Source organism: Tupaia chinensis, unplaced genomic scaffold, assembly GCF_000334495.1.
Source record: "Tupaia chinensis unplaced genomic scaffold, TupChi_1.0 Scaffold148108_1, whole genome shotgun sequence".
NCBI classification, from domain to species: Eukaryota; Metazoa; Chordata; class Mammalia; order Scandentia; family Tupaiidae; genus Tupaia; species Tupaia belangeri.
Window position 1 is genome coordinate 301,562 of NW_006207959.1, and position 21,828 is coordinate 323,389.

Consider the following 21,828-nt stretch of genomic DNA (forward strand, 5'->3'; position numbering starts at 1 on the left):
TCTTTAGTTGTTTTAAATTTCTGTTCTGTGAGTGAAATAAACCCTTTGGACCTATTTAAGAATTCACAATATTTTTATTCTGTTAGTTCAAGTCTATTGCTGAGCTGCTCTAGTGAGTATTTTATTTTAGTTATCATACTTTTCAACTCAGTAATTTTTATTTGATTTTTGATCATTTATATTCCTTTATCGACACTCTTTATTTGGTGATACATCATTCTCTTATCTTGCTTCTTGTTCTTCTTCTTCTTCTTTTTTTTTTAAACTGGAAGGTGCATGCATTCACCAGAGACCAAAAAAGAGAGAGGGGAAAGCACTCTTCCCTACATGGGAAATAATCCCTTCTTCTCCATCTCTTCCTTTACTTGGGATTTTGGGAATGTGTACACATACTTCTAGTGCATCGCTCAAGCTGCTGGTCCAGGACTCATACTGCACAGTTTGCCATATGGGCATGGAGCTGGACCTATTTTATTCTTCATATGTGGTTTCCTTCAATTGTTTGAACATGTTTATTATAGCTGATTTTTAATCTTCTCATAGTAAGTCCAAAGTTTCTATTAACAGCGTTAATTTTTGAGTATAGGGTTTACTTTTCCATATCTTTTCATGTCTGGTGGTGCTTTTTCTTTTTCGTCCTTTCTTTCTCTTTCTTCTTTCTTTCTTTCCTTTTTCTTATTCCGTTAAAGGTTGCATGCACTTGTCATAGAGAGACAGAGAGAGACAGAGAGAGAGAGAAACCATTCTTTAAGGGGGAATGGCCACAGTGCAGTTTTTTCTCTTCCATTATCCTCTTAGGATTTTGGGCATGAACATACATGTGCCTGGGATGTTTTTCAAGTCACCAGATCTTGGACTCCAAGTGTTCAGTTGTCCATGTGGAATCCAGCTGCCTTAATCACTATACCACTTGACTGGCCTCTAATTTCTTTCTTAAAGTCAACATTTTGAACAATATAATGTGGCAAGAGGAGTTGTTGCATTTTCTGTTTGTTGTAGTAGTAGTTGTTTATTTAGCAACTTTCTTGAACTAATCACATTAAGTTCCTATTTGTCAATATGTGTGGCGACCAAAATTCTTCATTATGTGTAGCAACGGAAATCTCTGCTTGGTTAGCTTAGTGTTCAACTAATTATTGGACAGAGATTCCCTTATATGCCTTGCATCAATAATTCTTCCTGTCCTTGCCAAGAGACTCTCTTTACATATTAGAGATGCATTACTAATGCTTTTGCAGGTATTTCACAATTATACTTAGCCTTTATTTTCCACTTTTACAGAGCCTCAAATTCTGCCAAAGATGAGTGATTATGGCCTCCAAAGGTTTTCTTGGGCATTTGCCCAGCTCTGCATATGCACATGGTCTTTTAGATTCCCAGGGATGTGTCAGAGCTTTGCAAAGCCCTCACATGAACAATTTATTCCCCAACCTTTCTTTTTAACTTTTTAAAAATCAGTTTCTTATTTGTTCTAACTATTACTACAACCTCAGATACCTGCACTGTCAAACAATTGTTGTTAATTGGTGGGTTTTTTGTTTTTTGCTTTTTTTTTTTCTTAAGTATTTGTATTTATTTCCAGAAAGAGAAAGAGATGAGCACCCATGACAGAATCTTTACACTGTGATCTTCCCCACAGCTCTGCAGCCCTCTGATCACAGGCATGCCTTGCACGTTGAAGTAGGTCTGGGGCATAAACCCAGGACCTTTCCACATGTCTTCAAGCATTGTGCAGCAACACCTTTATTGCCTGTGCCACTGCATTGGGTCCAAACTTTTTTGACCAATGCCTCTGCAAAAGGGCATTGAGTCAGGACCACTGGGTGGCATAGAGGTTTAAGTGCTGGACTCTCACATTGCTGTGGGAGTCCCAGCAGCTTGAAACTCATCCCAGGCCTGTGTGCGTGCGTGCCTAAATTCCCGAGAAGAGAACGGAGAAGGGATTGTGGTGTGGCCATCCCCTGGGAAGTGATATCTTTCTGTCTCTCTCTATCTCTCTAATGAGTGCATGCATCCTAGAGCAAAAATCTATTAAGAAAATAAAAAGGCATTGAGTAAGCTGAGCCAGGTGAAATAAGGACAGCCCTAGAAGTGGGGGCTTCTGGAGAACTACTAGACAGTTCTCTGGGAATGGGACTTGTAGGAAGCTCAAAAGTCTTCTTCCTGCTCTAGTGACTGCTATGCTGCTGGTTTTCATGATACCCTCATGGTGAAGATATTGGTTTCCAAGGCTATTACATAACCAAGGACATGGGGTTCAGAACAGGGCAAGCTAGAATGCCATGAAGGTCATTAGTCTTTTGATTCAGGCATTTTTCTTGAAAGACATGTCTGAAATAGCCATAAGATTTTGTGTGGAGCACCCCCGCCCATCGCCCTCAGCGCCTATTTCAAAATGGCGCTCAACGGAAGCCCGCTGAGCGCTCAAAGCAGTAAACAACTTTAAGGAAGTAGGGCAGTGGGGAGCGTGGAGAGCACAGGAACACCGCATGCAACCAATCCTCTTTCGAGGACTGGCTTCCGTGCTCGTGACCAACGTGCCAATTGGTCAGGGCCCTTTATAAGGCGCTGGCGCGGGGAAGAGAGGAGGAAGAAGACTGTACAGAGCCTGGGGTAAATAAAGTGCTGTAGAGAAGACCGTCTCCAGGTTTGTAAAGTGACAATTTTGGTTAATTTTCAGAGTTCTGAAAAAGTTGATTTTGACCCTAATTTTCAGTGTTCTTGTTGTTGTCATGGAAGAGTGGATGTTCAGAGGTCTTTTTGCTCTCACTGGTTTTACCCATTGGTTTTGTCTCATTGTCTCTTCCTAGCTTTGCTGCACTGTGTATTTGGTATGATGCTTTCTAAGTCTCCATCTAAATCATAAATACCAGTGTTGATCAAGACTGGACCAACAATAAACTGAGGCATGTTCCTGAACCAACCCCTCCAGGTTCATGTCAGTTACTTGATATTAGGATTAAAGAATTCAGGGAACCAGCAGTTAGCGTAATGGCTATGTCGCTGGACTCCCACGTATTCCACCGCAGTTCATGTCCCGGACCTGGTGGCTTAAAACTCATGCCGGGCACATGTGTGTGCGTGCCCAAGATCCCAGCAGGAGAATGGAGGAGAAGGGATTGTGACGTGACCATCCCCCCTGGGGGATGACTTCTCACTTTCTGTCTCTATGTCTCTCTCTGTCTGTCGAGCACACGTGCCCTACAGTGAAAAAAACCTCTCCAAAAAATAATAATAATAATTCAGTCAACTAGCACCCCATCACATTTTATCACATTTTTTAATTCACATTTTTATCATCTTATCCTGAAGTGTATTTTTTGGCCACTGTTGAATGTTTTACGTATACCAAAATGTATTTTTTAATATTATTCTTCATTTTTAATACCTTTATCCTGATTTTTTTCTCCGTAATATTTATCACTATTAATATATAGCTATTCACTTTATGCCTGTTTCACCTGCTTTGTCACTAGAATGGCTTCTTGAAAGGAAGAAGTTTTGTTTTGTTTTATTCTGCCAGGTTGCCAGGGTTGCCAGAACTCTAGATGGCTTCTTGATATTTAGTACCTGAATCAACAAATCATTTGAGAATATAGTGAATGAGTTATTCCATCACTTAAAAACCTTTTAGAAAATAAATATTATTAATTTGATGTACTTTGTTCCTAAAAAAGAGTCAAGTAACTTCACAGTGGAATTTATAAGCTTTTCACAAAGCAGACGAATGACTTACTTAATAGTCCAGTCCAGAATTTCCAGGGGATATTACATTTACTAATAATGTGAAGTTTAAAAACCCTTACATTTGGCTTACTTTTTTGTCTCTAAGTTTTGGCATCTCTCCCATTCCTCACAAATTCCCAAAGATATAGTTAACAATGAATCTAAGGTCGTAACAGAACGTTTTTTAATGCTTTGGGATATAGTGACTCTGAGTTCAAGAACTAAACAATTTTAAGGCAATTACTTTTTTTTTTTTTTTAGTGCTCAAGGAAGAAAAGATAGTAAATGAGTGTAATTATTTGTAATTTGAAAACCATTCTCCCTGGGGGATAAGACTAGAGTAAAATAAGAGTTGAGTAATTCTGATTTTTCTGTTATGAGCTGATATCATGCTGAAGCCTGGTGTGTTTTCAGTCTTCTCTCTTTCTCCTCTCTCTCTCTCTCTTTTTTCTTTTTCTTTCCTTTTTTTTCCTAGAAAGTTTGTGTGCTCACCAGAGACAGAGAGAGAGGGAGAGGTGAAAGTTCCCTCATAGAAAATGAATGGTCATGCTGCAATCCCTTCTTCATCTCTCCTTTCTATAGGCATTTTGGGTGTGCGCGCACTCACACGTACCCAGTGTGTTTCTCAAGTTGCCAGGTCTAGGACTCGAAGCACTTGGCTGGCCATGTGGAATCCAGCTGCCTTAATCACCAGACCATGGAGCTGATTCAGACTTCTCTTTAGACATGTATTAAAAGTCCTGCCTTTTACCAATCACATCTAGTGGAAGTCTAACTTACCCACAGGTTTTGGCCTCTCTGCAACTTCTTGTAGGCTCCTGCCACTCTCCTGGACTTCATCTTTGTAACTTCCAGGTTTAGTACTTGCTTTAAACAGAAAAATTAAGGCTTATTCAAGAGCCTCCCCTGTATGGTGGGTGACTTTGGTTGCCTCCCCTTCTTCCACGGGGATGATAGATAATTGTTAGCTCTGGTCTGTCATCTCCACTAAGACATATTCCCATTACTGTCTCTGGCCACAGGGTTAAATTTACATTGTTCTCTATAAACACCCACATTTTTCTCTGGTTCTTTCGTAATATCCAAATGAACAAAAGTACTGAGATATTCCTGCTTCAAACAAACGAACAGCCTTCACCTCCTTATGTTGAGAATGTTAAAAGAGGACTAAGAATAAGAATAACATTATAACCAATTTTGGTAAACAGTTAAACTAAACATATATTTCAAAGCAAACTGTAATGAATCGTGACCTGTTCATTATGGAATTGATCAAGGATTTGGAAGGTGGGTTAAGTGTCACTGTCACTGCCTCCTGCCTGCCCTCTGCCCTCCACCCCCCCCTTTTTTTTTTTTTTTTTTTTAAGAGATCTTTGCCTTACAGCATGTGCACTCACTGGAGAGAAAGACAGACAGAGACAATGAGAGGGAAAGTGAGAAATCACCGCACAGGGAGGACGGCCCCGCTGAGATCCTTTCTCCTCCATTCTCCTCCCAGGATCCTGAATACATATGCACACACGTCCAGTGTGATTCTGAAGCCACCGCGTCTGGGACCCAGGCTGAACCACAGTCGGTTGTGTGGGAGCCCAGCCATGTAACTGCTGTGCCATCTGCTGGCCCCGGGGCTGGGTTTCTTTAATCTGGGTCAGAGGGGTCTTATCCGCACTTGTTTTCAGGTGGGTGTGGGTTTCATGCACGCATTTCCCTCGTGATGGGGGAGACATGGTAGATGGGTCCAGTTATTGTTCTCCTAATTCTGGAGATGGAGGAAAGCTTTTCTTTGTCTTCTTATGGGGTCATTAGGAAAGTAATGACACATTTTTTCAAGGTTTTTTTTTTTTTAATGCAAAAATGCGTTATGACTTTTCAGACAAACCAACAGAAGCATTCTCTAGAAAGTTCCTTGTCTCCCTTTCTTTTTCTTTTAAAAAGTTTATTTTTTTCCATGAATGAGAAAGAGACAGGCTCTTCACACAGCAATCACCCTAGTCTCAGCCAGCGGGCATGTTCAGCCTTGATAGGGTTAATTGGGCAGAGTGGAAACTGAAACAAAGCAGAGAGAAGTCTCAGCTCCCAGGAAAGAGAGGACGTTCTGTAAACAGGGCAGGCTGCTGTGCGAGTAGAAGCTGTGATCTTGGGCTATAGGTGGCAGCAAGGGAAATTGAACAGCCCTGGAGAAATCTAACAAGGGCTAAGGGGGTTGTCCCCCACCAAGTTCAGGGAACATTCGATTGTGATAAGGGATGGTGATAAGGAGGGCGTGGACACTTTAATTTCCAGGCCTGTCTGGGAAGACACAAGCTGTCATGGAAATTTAGGGACAGAATCAAAGTCAAGGAAAGCTGCAAACTGGGAAAAAGCAACTGTGACAGACACGTAGTATACCTATACTATATGTAAAAGGTCACAGCTACTAATGAGAGAACCACTAAAATCACATCAGAAAGAAATAAGTGACGACCCAGAAAATATCATCTAGGTAGAGGACATTAAAGAAAAAAAAAGTGAAAATCTGGGGCCAGCAGAGGGCATAGCGGTTACATTGCTGGATTCCTACATGGCCGACCATGGTTCGAGTCTTGGACCTGGTGGCTTGAAAATCACGCCAGGTGTGTGTTTGTGCATGCCGAAGATCCCAGAAGGAGAATGGAGAAGAGATTGTGGTGTGATCATCTACCCTAATGGGTGATTTCTCACTTTCCCTCTCACTGTCTCTAGCTCTTTCTCCAGCGAACTCAGGTGCTCTAAGGCAAAAGCTTCCAAAAAAAAAAAAGTGAAAATGTCAATTTCATGAAAAAAAAAAAATACGGAATCAAAACAGTAGTCTTGACGAACATCTCAGCCTAAGAAGATTTTCTAAAAAGTTTTTTAAAATTTCATTTCTTAGGATCAGCAGATGGCATAATGGTTACATCGCTAGACTTGCACATGGTTGACCATGGTTCAAGTCCCAGACATGGTGGCTTAAAACTCATGCTGGCACCATGTGCATATGTGCTCAAAATCTTGAGAGGAAAATGGAAGAGAAGGGATTGCAGTATAACCATCCCCCCCACGGGGGAGGTAATTTCTCGTTTTCTGTCTCTCTGTCTCTTTGGTGAGTGAGTACATGTACCCTACAGCAAAAATCTCTCTCAAAAAATGTTTTCATTTCTTTTATGAGTGAGACCTAGAGAGATAAGAGAGACAGAGATAGAGAACCCCAACAGGACATGGATGCTGCGATCCATACCTAGCTTTAGCCAGCCCTGAATCATGGCACATGTGTCCTGGCAAACTTGGAAAAGTATGTAAACATGAGCAAGCAACCTTGCCATGTGGGTCAGCCTCACTGAGCTTTGTGTTTTACCACTGTGCTACCATCCAGCTCTCAAGACAATTTTTTTTTTAAGAATTATTTCATTTTGCTCATTTATTTATTTGCTTATTTATTTAATGAGAGGGAGAGAGAGAGAGAGAGAGAGAGAAAGTGAGAAAGCAAGCTGCCAGGTACAGGACTCAAACCACAGTCAGCCATGTGGGGGTTCAGTGCCTTAACCACCATGCTACCTGCTGGCCCCAACATATTGTTTTAAACAACTACATGTGTGATCATTTGTTATGTAGTGTAGCAAATTAATACATGATACATCCAAGACAAGGCCCAAGAAGGTTCTGTACCTATAGGCTGAAAACCAGATCTGACTTTATGACCTAATAAAAAACCTCACCAAGTTAAGAAACACACTGATAAGTCTATAAATTGACTCCTCTGTTGCCACTGAGCCTATACTAACCTCTATGTAGTCATTTACTCCTCATTGTCAGCTCTGTGGATTGTACTTATAATTTTTCACCAGGAAATACTGAGAATTCATCGAACTATTGAATATTTATTGATAAGATAAAACAGGGTATGGGAGGCAAAGCTTTCTCCTCCAGTGCATTTCTGATTTAATATAACCACTTAGAATTTGGAGTCACATGCCAAATTGACTCTCATTATGAAGCAAAATTAATAGCATTTCTTTGCATTTTCTAAGCATCTGGTACCAAGGATGGCGGGCCATAGACTTAATAAAATATGGCAGCATGATAGGGCCTTTGAAATCAACTAACATCTTATTGCCTTTGTTTTTCAAATGAAGAACTGAAACCTACAGTATTTCTTGGGATTTGGACAAATTTTTTGACAACTACATCTATCTTTTCCTTCTAAACTACCTAGTAAGCTTCATCTTCTTGGAATACTATATAAAGAAACAGCTTACAAAAGAGACTTTTCCTCAAATAGTGATACTTATGTGTGGCATTAGAAAATGATGTGTGGGGACCAGCAGTTAGCGTAATGGCTATGTCACTGTACTCACATGTAGTCGACCGCAGTTTGCATCCCAGACCCGGTGGCTTAAAAATCACGCCGGGCGCGTGTGCATGTGTGCCCAAGATCCCAAGAGGAGAATGGAGGCGAAGAGATTGCGGCGTGGCCATCCCCCCTGGGGGGTGATTTCTCACTTTCTGTTTCTCTCTCTCTGTCTGTCTGGCGAGCACACGAGCCCTATAGCAAAAACCTCTCAAAAAAAAGAAAATGATGTGTGAGAAAGATGATGAGCACAGAATTAGTGATTTCTGTAGACTTTTAGAAAAGGGACGTGGAACAGGTGATAGTAGTGAAACCAAATAAGATAATCTTAGAGCGTTAATGTGGACCTAGATTTGAGATGTTACAACAATTTCAGAGCAGATAATAGAATGAGCAAGAAACTCACGAGCTTTCTGGTTGACGGTCAACCACCAAATAAACATTTACCGTGTGCCTGCTGCTCTTATAAGAGATACCATGGTGATCCTTCAGAAACTCATGAGAAACTTATGTCCACATGGAATTTGCAGTCTAGTGGAAAAAGACAGAACAATAAACATGTATAATGAGTAAATAAGGGGACCAGTAGGTGGCTTGGTGATTAAAATGCTGGACTCCTACATGGCTGACTTCAGTTTGAGTCCCAGACCTGACAGCTTAAAGATTACACTGGGCAAGTAGGAATTGGCAGCATGGCTATCCCCCTGGGGCGTGACTTTTCACTGTTTCTTTCTTTTTCTGGAGCGTGCATGTGCCCTATGGCAAAAATATAAATAAATAAATATAAATAAATAAGATGGCTTTAGGTATTTTAAAAAATATTTATTTTATTTTATTCATTATTATTTTTAATTTAACTAGAGAGGGAAAGGGAAAGTGACAAAGCAAGCCACCAGACCCAGAACTCGAACTATGGTCAACCATGTGGGAGTCCAACACCTTAACCCACCATGCCACCTGCCAGCCCTGGCTTCAAATATTTATACATGCTTTGAGGAAAATAAAATAAGGAAATGTGACAGAGAGTGAGGGGTGGGTTTCAGAGATAGTCTGTTTCATAAGATAACTGTTGAGGGTTGGCAGGTGGCATGGTGGTTACAGTGGACTCCCTCATGGCCAACTGTGGTTCAAGTGTCAGACCTGGTAGCTTGCTTTCTCACTTTCTCTCTCTCCCTCTGGTGAGTGCATGTGCCCTATAGCAAAATTAAAATATAATGATGATAACAAATAAAATTAAATAAGTAATTCTTAAAAAAAAAAAATGTTAACAGTCAAGCTGAGCTCTGGGTGACAAACTCAAGGTAGTCATATGAAATTCCAGGGAAGGGTACTCTAAACAGAGAGATCAGCAAGTGCAAAGTTACTAAGCTTAGCATGTTGCAACAGAAAGGCCAGTGAGGCTGAAGCATAGTGAGTGAGAGAGAATGAGGAGAAATGAAGTCAGGGGGCCAGGTCACGTAGGACTCAGTATGCTAAGGCATTCTCCTTTTCAGCTTCGTGGACTGGAAACAGTCAGAAAGAGTGGAGTAGAAGAGAACAAACTTGACTGGGTAGAGCGAGTGAGGCTGAATCAGTGGAAATGGAGGTTTTCAGATGTAAAAGACCAGAAAAGACACTTGAGCAAGGTATTACATGGGGTACATGGTGTCTGGGAGAGGACATTCCATCCCATTTTCTATAAAAAGAATAAAAAGAAAGAGGGACTGGAGAATAGATGAGTGTATGATCAGGTTCTGTAGTGAAACAGAGCATATCTATGTATTCTTTTGGCTCCTGCAATTATGGGGATTAAAAACTCGCACAATCTGGGGGCAGCCTGGAAGTCTGGAAGAGCTGGTGGTACAATTTCAGTTTGAGACTGATAGCATGAGGATTAGAAGAACGGATGGTGTGAGTTCCAGTCTGAGTGCAGAAGCCTTGATAACTCAGCCCATAAATAGTCAGGGAAGTGAGAAATCTCCTTCACCCCACATTTTGTTCTACTTAGGCCTCAGACAGATTGTATAAGGGGATCTGCTTTACTGGATCTATCAATTCAAATGTAATTCAACGTTTCAGTCTGCTTTGTTCCGTCTAACATTCGATGTTTCTCAGCTAGAAACACCCTCACAGATACACACAGGCACTGAATACCGTTTAATCAAATATCTGGGCATCCCATGGCCCAGTCAAGTTGACACATAAAATTAGCCATCAACAATGAACAAGGAGCCTAGAAGGCAAAAAACAGACTCAAATCCAGTATGCACCAGTTATTAACTATGATCTTAGGCTCAAAAATGACTGTTGTTAAGTGTTTCTCAGAGTGCTTGACCCTCGGACTTGCTATTTCTATCTATCTAGACATGAAGTAAGAAGACTGGGAACCAGGGAGGTGGTTGGTAAGTTTAGAAAATTCTAAGAGAATTTCAGAGGAAGATTCATTATAGCGTTCATGACTAAAATTATGTTTGTTATAGGGGAGGAAAATGAAGCAGAGGAAGGGAGAGTAACTGAACCCCCTTTACCTCCCAGCAGACTGGGATAACAGGCTGTTCCATGTCTATATTGAGGCTCTCTGCTTCTAAGGATGCCTGCTTCTGGGTGTTTGCATAGACACCTCCTAAAATCTACCCATGAGTTTCTCAGGCTCCTGTCTCTTGAGCACCTCACATGCCATGCTTCCTGGAGAAGTCTCCATTGCAGATGGCAGCTATGGAGAGAGGAAGGGTGAATACTAGAGAGAGGGATGAAACATGTGAAGCTAAGAGGCATTCTCAGAGCCAGAGGGTTATACAGCTTGTTCAGGGCTTTGCTGGAACCAAAATAGACTCCACTTTCCAGTTGCAATGGAAAAAAGTGACCTGGATATTATGATTGAGGGCAAGGACAGCGGGTGAGACAGTCTGGATACATGCCTTCTTAGGCCTGATTTCTAAACTGTATCTAGCTGGTTAAATATTTTTAATATTCAGAATGATTTTTCTTTAGTAATGCAGAGACAACTGAATAGAAACTGAGGGGTTTCTTTCCATTCACCAATGTGAATTGCACACAGTTTTATGCCAGTCATTGAATTCTGATTCTAGAAAGCTTGCTACCAATGTGGGAAGCACGGAAGTCTGCAATTTTTTTTTTGAAAGGTTTTTGCTATATGGCACATATGCTTGCCAGAAAGATAGAGAGAGACAGAAAGGCAGAAAGTGAGAAATCACCCCCCCCAGGCGGGATGGCCACTCCTCAATACCTTCTCCTCTATTCTCCTCTTGGGATCTTGGGCATGCATGCACACATGCCTGGCGTGTGTTTAAGCCACTGGGTCTGGGACTCAAACCACAGTAGACTATATGGGAGTCCAGAGACATAGCCATTATGTCATCTGCTGGTCCCAGAAGTCTCCAAAGTTAATCGTAGGGAGAAAAAGAAGTTTCAGGCGAGTGTAGAGGGTTTGTGGACATTGAGTTCCTTCCTGACAAGATCATGTTAAAAACAGGAGGGGCTAGAAAAGTTACTGTGCATTTACCCATTAGAGCGGCAAACATCAAAGACTGTGAACATCTGCTATGTGAAAGAGTAGCAGAATCAACATGCTCACCAGAAATAAGTGGAAGACAAATTGAAATAATAATGAGATATCAATTTACATCCATCAAAGTAGTTGCTATTATACAAGGATTTACATACAACGTTTCACACAGCGTTGATCATAGTTGAAAAAAACTGGAATCCCCCCATCAGTAGGGCATTCATCGCTTTTATTGGTATGCCTTTCCATGATGTGAAGGCATGATACATGATCATGATACATGATCATGCCTTCACATCATGGAATGGCATACCAATAAAAGCGATGGATAACGAGGAAAAAACAGTAATAAGACTCTGGAAATAATAATGGAATAATAGTAAAGTTCACAAAGAGAGCCTCAACAGCTCACAGAATGCCAGATGTTGACATCCAGACTTCCTCTCTGTCTCTCTCTGTTCTTCTTGGCTTCTCTTTTAGATAGACTTTCTCTTCTTGAGGGCAAGATGGGCATCCAGCCATACATTTTCAAAATAATTATTTATTATTATTATTATTATAATTTAATGAGAGAGAGAGGGAGAAAGAGAGAAAGTGAGAAAGCAAACCGCCAGGTCTGGGACTTGAACCATGGTCAGCCATGTGGGAGTCCAGCACCTCAACCACCATGCTACTGCTGGCTCCCATACATCTTCCTCAGAACTGGTGATTTCAAAGAAAGAAGCAATCCTCTCTCTTTCAACTCCATCAGTCTCAGAAGAGAAGTCTGAGTGGCCTGACAGCAGCAGAGGTCACAGTGTATCCACAGAACACAGAGAAGACCAATGACAAGGTTTGGGGGTCCCCATTGAAATTTACGCTATAACTTGACCTCCAATGTGGCAATATTGGGAGGTGTGACCTGCTGGAAGGTGTTTGCACGTAGGGGTAGATTCTTCATGAATAGAGTAAATTCATCTCTGTTATTCCTAGTTAGTCCAAAAAGGACAGGCTGTTATGAAAGCAAGTTGACTGCCCTCAGGCCTCTCTCTCTCTCTCTCGCTATGTCTCTGCATGTACCTGCTTTTCTTTCTACTTTTCTTGGCCATGTTGTGACACAGCTATAGAGGCCAGCCAGATGCCAGTCGTGTGCTCTTGAACTTTCCAGCCATCTAAATAGTGAGCCCAATAAACCTATTTTCTTTATAAATCACCCAGTCTCAGATATTCTGTTATAGCAACACTAAGAGATCCTACTCAGCTCTCTCACAGAGAGCAAAGACAGTAGAACCAGACGGGGCTGGGCGAGTGGACAGGGCCTTCATCATGGGGAACATTGCAGATAACGTGAAGGATTGAGGACTGTATGCTAATCATGGTAGGAAGCCACAGTAGGATTTTGGACAGAAGAGTGATGCAATTATAAACAAATTGTTAATAGATCCCTCAGACTGTAGAAAATAGAACAAATGGGGCAAGCAAGAGCAGTAGCAGGGAGGTCACTGATAGGAAGTTGCTATGATAGAGAAGATGATGGCTGGGAGAGTGCAATGAGGAAGAATGATGTTTGAAGAACTTGGTAGTTAGAGGGAACCAGCAGTTAGCGTAATGGCTATGTCGCTGGACTCCCACGTAGTCGACTGCGGTTCGCGTCTCGGTGGCTTAAAACTCACACAGGGCGCGTGTGTGTGCGTGCCCAAGATTCCGAGACGAGAATGGAGGAGAAGGGATTACGGCGTGGCCATCCCTCCTGGGGGGGGTGATTTCTCGCTTTTTGTCTCTTTGTCTCTCTCTCGCTTTCTGTCTCTCTGTCTCTCTCTGTCTGTCTGGCAAGTGCACGCGCCCTATAGCAAAAACCTCTCCAAAAAAAAAAAAAGAACGAACTTGGTAGTTAGTAATCTATCAGCCAAAGGGAATGAAAAATGAGTTTGTTTTTTGGCTTGAATTTAAAAAAAAAAAAAAGAAAACAATAAAATAAAAGGTGATGCTCTAGTACTTTTACCAAGAACCCTGGAGAAGGAAGAATTTGGAGAGGTCAACCAGGAGTTCAGTTTGAGACATGGAGTTTAAGAGTACATAAGACAAACCAGTAAAGCTATTGAGTGTGTGGCTAGATATACATTAAGAAATCAGAAAATCATTTGTATGGGTTCATAATGCTAAACTAACTTTTTCTAGAGTTTGAGCCTGAATTACATGGATAACTGTCAACCATTCACTCTCTGCCACCTGTGTGGACCAGCTAAACTTTCACATTACTCTTCTGCTCACGTGGTTTTCCAGGGGTGTCCAAGAAGTCATCAGTGAGTAACCTAAATGTTTGTATTTGAAATGTTTGTATTTTTGAAGTAAAACTTCTTTGGTAGATCCTGAAAAGCACAATGAGAAAAAAACAAAAACAAAAACGAAAACGAAAACAAAACACAAAAAAAATACAAAGTAAGGCCCACAAAGGAACAGAAGGAAAGGAACTGCAGACCTAAAACAGCAGTGAATTTTGTGACCATTTTCTTCATCATCTTTCTTTACATTAGAGTACTTGTGCATAGAGAAGACAGAGCCTAGAAAAACTTTAAAATGCCATCCCCCAATTTCCCTCTTTCAAGCCCTGCAAGCGGCCTGTGCCTCCAGACTCCTGCCCCATTCTCTGTGTGCCTCAGAAAGGCCTGCGTCCCTGGTTGTACCTCCTGTTCTGACGCTCTTGTCTTCTCCCTTTCAAATTCCCCCCTTGCCCTCACATATTCACGCAATGAAAAGGGTCATTTACACTAAGTCATACTGCAGTGCCTCATCTCCAAAGGAGGCATCTTTCAGTAGAATTTGGTACCTTGAGAGAACAGGAGAGAAAGGCTCTGGAGTCAGGGCTGTCCCAATACCTCCAGTCACAAATTAATGATGTAGTCACCGGTCACTGATCTGCCCTTGTTTAACAGTGACTGTGTGATGATCTCTGGGTTAGACAAAGTTCTCTTCTCAGACCCTGGCCTCAAGCCAGTGCACATTCTGGTCGAGGTCAGAAAAGTTTTTCCTCTGAATAAACTGTTTTCTCTAAAGAAATTGGCTGAGTGGCATAACACTGGTTGATGAGTCAGAAAACTAGCCTCGGGCTCCTGTAACAGCATTTCCTAACTATGCAACCTTGGGCAAGCCACTTAACCTCTCAGAGGATCAACTTCCTAAACTCAAATCGGGATAATAATCGCTCCTCTGCATCCTTACAATTGGTTATTTTAAAGAATAAGAGAGATAATAAATGTGAACTGACCTTGAGATCTGTCAAATGTATATTATTACTATTGAAGAATGACCAGTTCCCTTACCCTATCCAGTGATTTTAAACACATAATTGAAGATCTTTTCATATTGTCGGCAATCTGGAAGGAAATTGTTGCTGGTCATTGCCAATTTTAGCAACCCACATTTTTGCAAAAGGAAGAGACGACTTTCATCATGAGTCTGTTTCTGGCACAGGAAAGGCACTGCCAGAAAACAATGCAGAGATGGTCCAGCAGGTGTCAGTAGAGACCCAACTTTCAGTACTAGGTGGGCTCCTCAGAGAGGAAGGAGATGCTGAGGCCTGATCAGCTCAAACAGGGGAGACAGGATTCTGTCATTAAATCCAGAGCTGTCCCAATTCTGGTGGGGTGTGGGTGGGCAGACTGAGAGACAACTCTTCTGCTTTATCAACATAATCCCTCTCAGTGGCTCCTGGATCCTCTGCCTTCAGATCCTATCCCATTCCTGCCTTTTATCTGAGTTTCTCTTCTGTCCTCAGAACCTTCCACACTCTAACCTGGAAAACCCATCTCTAGGGGAAGGAAGGCTTATTTGTTTCTTGGGAAAAATACTGCTTGGCAGTTAATTTCATCTTTGCCTCCCTACATCACGGTTGTTTTCAATATATGGGGGAAGGGGTCACCAAGAAGTTCACGGAAAATGCATACTGTGAAAAAACTATGGACTGGTTTCAAATTTTTGCACCAATGTAAACTAGTATCTTCATTTTATTTTTCCATGAACTTTTGGAAGTCATTTTGTATGATCTTTTAAAAGAATGATTTATTTAATTTTATCTATCACTAATAAATAATGAGCATGTATGCTCACCAGACTGAGGGAGAAAGTGAGAAAGCAAGCCACCAGGTCCAGGATTTTAATCACAGCTGGCCATGTGGGAGTCCTGCGTCTTAACCACCATGCCATTTGCCGGTCTTACTGTTGTATGATTTTTCACTTATACTTTCTCCTGCCATAATCAGTCATTCAGATTCAATAATTTGGGCATCAAATTCAGCTTCAACGAGGTACATGGTTACTAAATTGGGAGAGAATACCATTTACAACACCAAATAGGACCCTGCTGAATGAAGTATTTAATATCCTATATGATGCAGATGGTCTCCCAGACTATATTCTTTTGGGAACAGAATTTGATTGGAAATATACACGAGTTGTTATAATGTACCATGTTGCAAGGAGTTCTACTTGTAAGAGGCTTTACGAAACCTGAAGTCTTTCTTGGTTGAATGTGGAGATGACTTGGAGAGCAGAGTAGTGACTCTTTGCAATAGGAGCCAACCAAAACTGCTTGCCCTGCTCTGTGTACTTGTGTGTATATAAAAGACACACAAAATATCCTAGTGATAAGGGAGGAGAACTATGTGAGAAACTGACAGAGGAAAGAGCAAGCAAGATCAGACCCAAACGATGGTCTGAGCTAGACCTGCAAGCAGAAACACAAGAGCAGGGCCATGGCCACACAGAAGGCTAGACACTTGTGAGTCTGCCACACCTAGGAAATGGGGAAAAGAAAGAAGGGTTAAGTCAAATGGCTATGGAGATTTGTGGTCCAATTGCATTGTGGCCTTTCCTTTACCATAGTAAAAGCCAACGCTCTTCAAAGACTTAGGAACTATCTAGAAGAAGAGACTTGCAGCTTACTTAGGATAACCCAATCCCCACTGAGCATATGTGTGTGTGCATGTGCATCTGCATGTGCATGTGTGCGTGCATGTGTGTTTGTGTGTGTGTGTGTGTGGTGTTTAAGCCCGGGCAGTCCCTAGAGTCCTAAACTCTAGTATGTAGAACTCACAAGAAAAAGAAGTTTCACATTTTACCACTAAATGTGGAAAGTGGGTGCTGGGCCCAGAGGTCTAAATTTCTAGCTAGCAGAAAGACTAGCGCAATATACAATTTCTCCATTGCCACAAATCTCTCAAATCTCCCAATAGCTGGATGTGCTGTTTCCTTCTCTTTTCGAATGTGAATTATGACTTCCCTCTCTTTTTTGAAACCAATAGGTACTGTATTTGAAAAGGTATTGAAGATTAATGAAGGAGGGGGAAGTCTGTAGAGCAACTGCTTTGCACATTCTTTCATGGAATCTCCAAGGGAAAAACAAAAGTAGGTAGCAGATCTGGCCAGCCAAAGCTCTCACACAGTTAGGTTCCTGGACTAAGCAAAGTCCAGCATTCACTTTCATCAGTGTGGATCTGTGTGCCTAGGTTTAGGACAAGCATTTGCACTAGCGATTTAAGTATGGCGGCTTCGAAGATAGGGAGAGCCAAAGGATGCTGGGAATCATCTTTAGCCTCTGTCACTGTCACTGTGGAAGCTCCTGGTTCAGGTTCCTACTTTTAACCCTAAATCCCTATAAACCAAATTGTTAGATTATAAACCGGACTTTCTCTGACACTGTCCATTCCCAGTGTGGTGTAACAGTCTTTGGCTCTATCCACTCAGGAAAAAGCTGAGAGTTGAAAGCATTGAAAACAGCCACCAGAAGTGAGCAGAAACCCCAATCCGATGCAACCTCTTACAGGAAAAGCGAACAGAGCCTTGGCTGTGTAGACCAAACTCAAGTGAACTCGGTTTAGTTAAGCCCTTTTCTGTCCTGCGGGAGTCTCAATCCTGGTGGTTACCAGGCCCCAGGATCCCTTGCCTCTGCCCCAAGGGCCTCCTTGCCCGGCTCAATAGCTCTGAGCCAGTTCATTTCACCACAGCCTGGAGCAGCTCGGAAAGCAAAGATTAAAGGGGAAAGTCGCAGCTGTATATTTATATTTTCATTGCTAGAAGGGAATTGATTTCCGCGCATTTATTTTGGTAGTTGTAATACACAAGGACGGATTTGCGTCACCCGAGCAACTTGCCGGTGGAGATAAAGTTGCACAAATACTGAAAGGGGAAGTGCTAGGAGTCATTATAGAGTTTTTCTCCGGAAGAAATAAGGACTTCTGCAGTATCCTAAAATACTGAGGCCGCTTCTATTTTGAGACCAATCTCGCAGGCACATCCGCTCATTTAGTCCGAGTTTGAGTCCATCAAAAAACAGGAGATGACCTGAACTCCGGCGAGCTCAGGGTTTCCTGCCACTTTCTTGGTTCTGAGGGGTGGGGAGCAGGGAGGAGGGGAGTCTGTGGACTCAGAACAGTGTAGAAACTAGCGGAGCCTAGGCCCGGGCCGCGGAACTGGGCAACTGGGATCTCGTTTGCCTTCAGGAGTTCGGGTTAGGCCATGAGTGGCGCCGATGTGGTTGCAAAGAAGCCGAGAGCAGGGGAAAGCAGAGGCGAGCGCGTACAAAGTTGCAACTTGCAATAAAGCCTGGGGCCTTTAGGGTTGAGAGGCGCAGCCTGGCGAGGAGTCTCGGGGCGGGGAGTTGGGGAACCCTCGGGGCCTCGCCTTCGTCGCTTTTGCATAGCCCTAGGGACCTTGAGACGCAGCAGATAGAGGTCGTAAGCGCCGCGGGGAACCAGAAAGTCCCGCATTTTCCGGAGTCTGCACTCGGCGCCCACTCCGGAGGTTCCCAAACGGGTGAACGAGGGTGGCAGAATCTTATTTCCAGGAGCGGATAAAGAGTAAATGCGCTTCTCTTAGAGCCCGGGTTTGGGTTTTGGTTCCGATCTGAGTGGTCGCTATTTGGAATCACAGCCGAATTGGAAATCGCACCAGGAAGGAGCAGAGGGCCCATGGCGGCCCCTGTACCCGTTCAATGCTAGTGACTTTCCCGGGTGCGCAAAGTTACAGAAAACAGTGTCGCCAAAACCCTCAGCCCAAGCTGTCCCAAGCGGCTCTGTAGTTTGTCTCGAGTTAGACACAGAAGGAACGCTTTTTCTGCCTCTCTTGCCTCAAATTTCCCTGCCATCGGCCGACCACACCCATTCACCTCTGTGGAAATAGCACCCCTGTCCCGGCTTGAAGGAGCAGGGCAAGAACATTAGTACGAGAGAGAAAGGGAGAGTCGAAGAGGGAGAGAGAGCTGGCTCAGGGCTGGCTGATCGGAAGGGATCAATTAGTTATTGCCTACTTTCCAGGAGAAAATCAAAAGCTTAAAACGACAAAATCTGCAATAAGGGGCTCAAAAGAAAAGAAAAGACTAGAAATTAATGTAATGAACCCAAAGCCTGAACTCTAGATACACATGACAAATTCTGTTGTCTTTGGGGGTTTATTAGGTAAGACGTCTTAGTATTGAAGGGAAATAAAAGTGCCACAGACGCTCTGTTAGGACACGATTATTAGGACAATCGAAAACCAAACAGTTCGTGGTTTCATTACTGTTATTATTTTATTTTCTTTCTGAAAATATGCAAGAACAGCTCATCTGGGTGGCCTGTGGTTTGTTTGGGAGAGGGGTGGTGAAATCCATTCTGACTATAATTTAAAAGAGAACGAATTCTTAAACTGGAGATGTGGATGTTGCAGAAAACCCCACCACCACACCCACCCCGCGTTCTAAACACCCACAGCGCGAGTGGAAGACGTTGACCATCCCTGTAGCTCCTCCTGCGACCAGGCCCAGGGGCTTCCTGGTGAAACTGTCACCGAACTGAAAGTAGTATTTAACCCCAAGGAAATTTGCTCCTGTGGGCACTTGCAAAACAACGGACCCCACGTGATCCGGGGATTTGGCGGAGAAGGGAGGGTGACATTTCCTACAAGGTGCAGCACAGGAGGGGACGCGTGCCATTCTCCTGGGATTCGGAAGGCGGCTTGTTTTGTCACTCAGGCTCCAGGGAAAGGTTTCGCTGTGTCTAAGGTAGACATTCAGAGCCATTCATCTTATTTTGTTTGAAAAGTCACTCGTTTAAGCTGTCACTGGGTGACAGCTCAGTATAAAACTAATTTGCGGCCTTTCCGCCCCCTAGGCTTGCCTGAGGATCTCCCTGGAGCCAGCGAGGCAGACGTGGTGCCGAGCTGGGCCGGGACTCGGCCGCAGCATCCGGGCAGGGGCTCGGGAAAGATGCCGGCTCTGCCGAGGGCACTGACTATTGGGAGAAAAGCAGAGCAGTGAGATCCGGCGGGAGCGTGGGAACCCAAAGAGCAGGGAACCAGGAGGCCGCCGAAGTACTCAGCACTCCAGCGAGAGGCAGGCTTGGCACCGCGATACAGCGCGGGAGCACAGGTACCCCGCCCCGAGCCCTGCGGGTGAGCGCTCTAGGAAAGCTCCTGAGACCGACACTCTTCGCCCGGAGGCGATTCAGAGTTCCAAAAGTTAGAGTCTGAGTCCCGCAGCCGCCGCGCGGCCCCTACGCAGCAGAGGAATACGCGTTGTACACTGCACAGCCCACGCGGCCGCAGCAAACACTTTGGCGTGGCCGGGGCGTGGCCCGCCTTTGTCACACCCCCTTCTTCCCCCAATTCCCCTCCACTCCCAGCTCCCATTGGTCACGAGGACGGCCAATGAGCGCTCGGATCGAGGTCCTACCCCGGGTCTGACTCGAAAGCTCCTGCCAAAACTTTGGGAGTTTTTAGAGAGGAGTTTTTTTTTTTTTTTTTTTTTATATTTTTCAGGACTGTTTCTTACTCACTTTTTAAAAATGTTTATTTCAAAATACTTACAGATTTACAAGAAGTTGCATAGTACAGAAATATCTCCCATATATTCCCTTCACCCAGTTTCATCTCGGATGTTTATGGTAAAATAGCTAAGCCAGGAAATTGACATGGGTACAAGGTACACAGGGTTCTATGCCATTTTCTCATGGGTAGATTTGTGTGCTCAAACTCACTTTTATAACCAAGTTCTAATGTAGGTGTGGCACATTAAAGTGCTAATAAATACCTTTTGGAAGAACAAATGAATGATTGGATTAATAAATATATGAATGGGTGATGTTTGTTTAATGAAGACATTGATGACCTCTGATTTTCTGGGTAAAATGACTTTAGCAAATCCCCATTGTTGCCCAAGTAATTGTGGCAGAACCATATGGCCTTGCCCTATGACTACATGGTATTTAATTTTAATTTCCCCTTGTTTGAAGGCAGGATTGGTCTCTGTTCCACAAGAAATTAGGGCTTCTAACTTTCAAGGAATTGTGGAGCTCACAGAGCTTGCCTCATTGGTTTAATAACTCTGATATTAGAAATCTGTGCTTCTGTCAGGTGGGCACAAATACAGATATTGATTCAGTAAACCATAACCAGTCCCAAGTGAAGCCAAAACTAATTGAATCCCAGGTGAAGGAGAACTGAGAGAAGAGGCTCATTCAACACTTGAATTCCCCTTAGTAATAATTCTAACATATTGGATCGTCAAAAAAGTCATGACACCTTTTTGCATGGATAAAGACGTCATGACTTTTCTGACAACTTAATATATCTACTCCTCTGTCCTTCTCAGCAAAGGTCTCCTTTTTCGTTCTTTCAACCTCATGTGAGCTTCCTCAATTTCTTTCCTCTCCACTTTATAACATTTCAGTATGCTTATCTTGCTCTTACTCATTCCTGTTATCAATGCTTTATGTAGTATTCTTCCTTTCCTTGACAAATCGTTTTTTTTTTTTTTTTCTTAATACTTTTTTTTTTTTTTTTAACTAACGGATTATTGTTGTTGTTGTTTTAAATTTAGCTCTTAGGATTTTGCTGTTTGGGTTCTTCTTTCGGTGTCCAGCCCCTGTCTCCCCGCTTCCCCACCGTGTGCGGACTCTCGGCCCCTATCCTCCTGGCCGCTCCAGCACCCCTCGCTCGCCTCTAGCCCGCGGGGTGCGCGAGCTCCTCGCCGCCTTTAAAGTGAGGCCAGGGCTCAGTCGGTGCCCGGCCGGGATCCGGCCCTCGCTTCCTCCCTCGGTGGCTCTCTGGCTCCGCGGCCTGTCTTCCAGCGATCGCGAAGAAGCGAAAGCGGATTGTCCTCGACTGGGCCGCCGCCTCCTCCCGGACTTAGCGGGCCCCTCCCCGCGCACCCACCCAGCTAACCACCCACCCACCCGGTCGAGCCAGACCGCGGCAGCGGCGCGGCTCCCCCCGCCCACATCGTCGCCCCCGGGCTGCCTCC

At 43.4% G+C, this 21,828-nt stretch overlaps 1 protein-coding gene and 1 long non-coding RNA gene across 2 annotated transcripts in view; both read left to right on the plus strand.

The window, feature by feature from the left end:
* The first annotated feature begins 2,608 nt into the window (after nucleotides 1-2,608).
* On the plus strand, nucleotides 2,609-10,445 carry LOC114006452 (uncharacterized). Its single transcript, XR_003548165.1, has 3 exons — nucleotides 2,609-2,647; nucleotides 9,565-9,696; nucleotides 10,415-10,445. It is a non-coding gene; the product is annotated as an uncharacterized LOC114006452 (long non-coding RNA).
* An 8,796-nt stretch (nucleotides 10,446-19,241) lies between these two features.
* The window catches only part of HLX (H2.0 like homeobox), a 7,879-nt gene continuing 5,292 nt past the window's right edge, over nucleotides 19,242-21,828 (plus strand). The window contains 3 exon segments of the mRNA XM_006170196.3: nucleotides 19,242-19,305; nucleotides 19,711-19,956; nucleotides 21,406-21,808. Of these exon segments, the coding sequence (XP_006170258.3) occupies nucleotides 19,242-19,305; nucleotides 19,711-19,956; nucleotides 21,406-21,808 (713 nt within the window).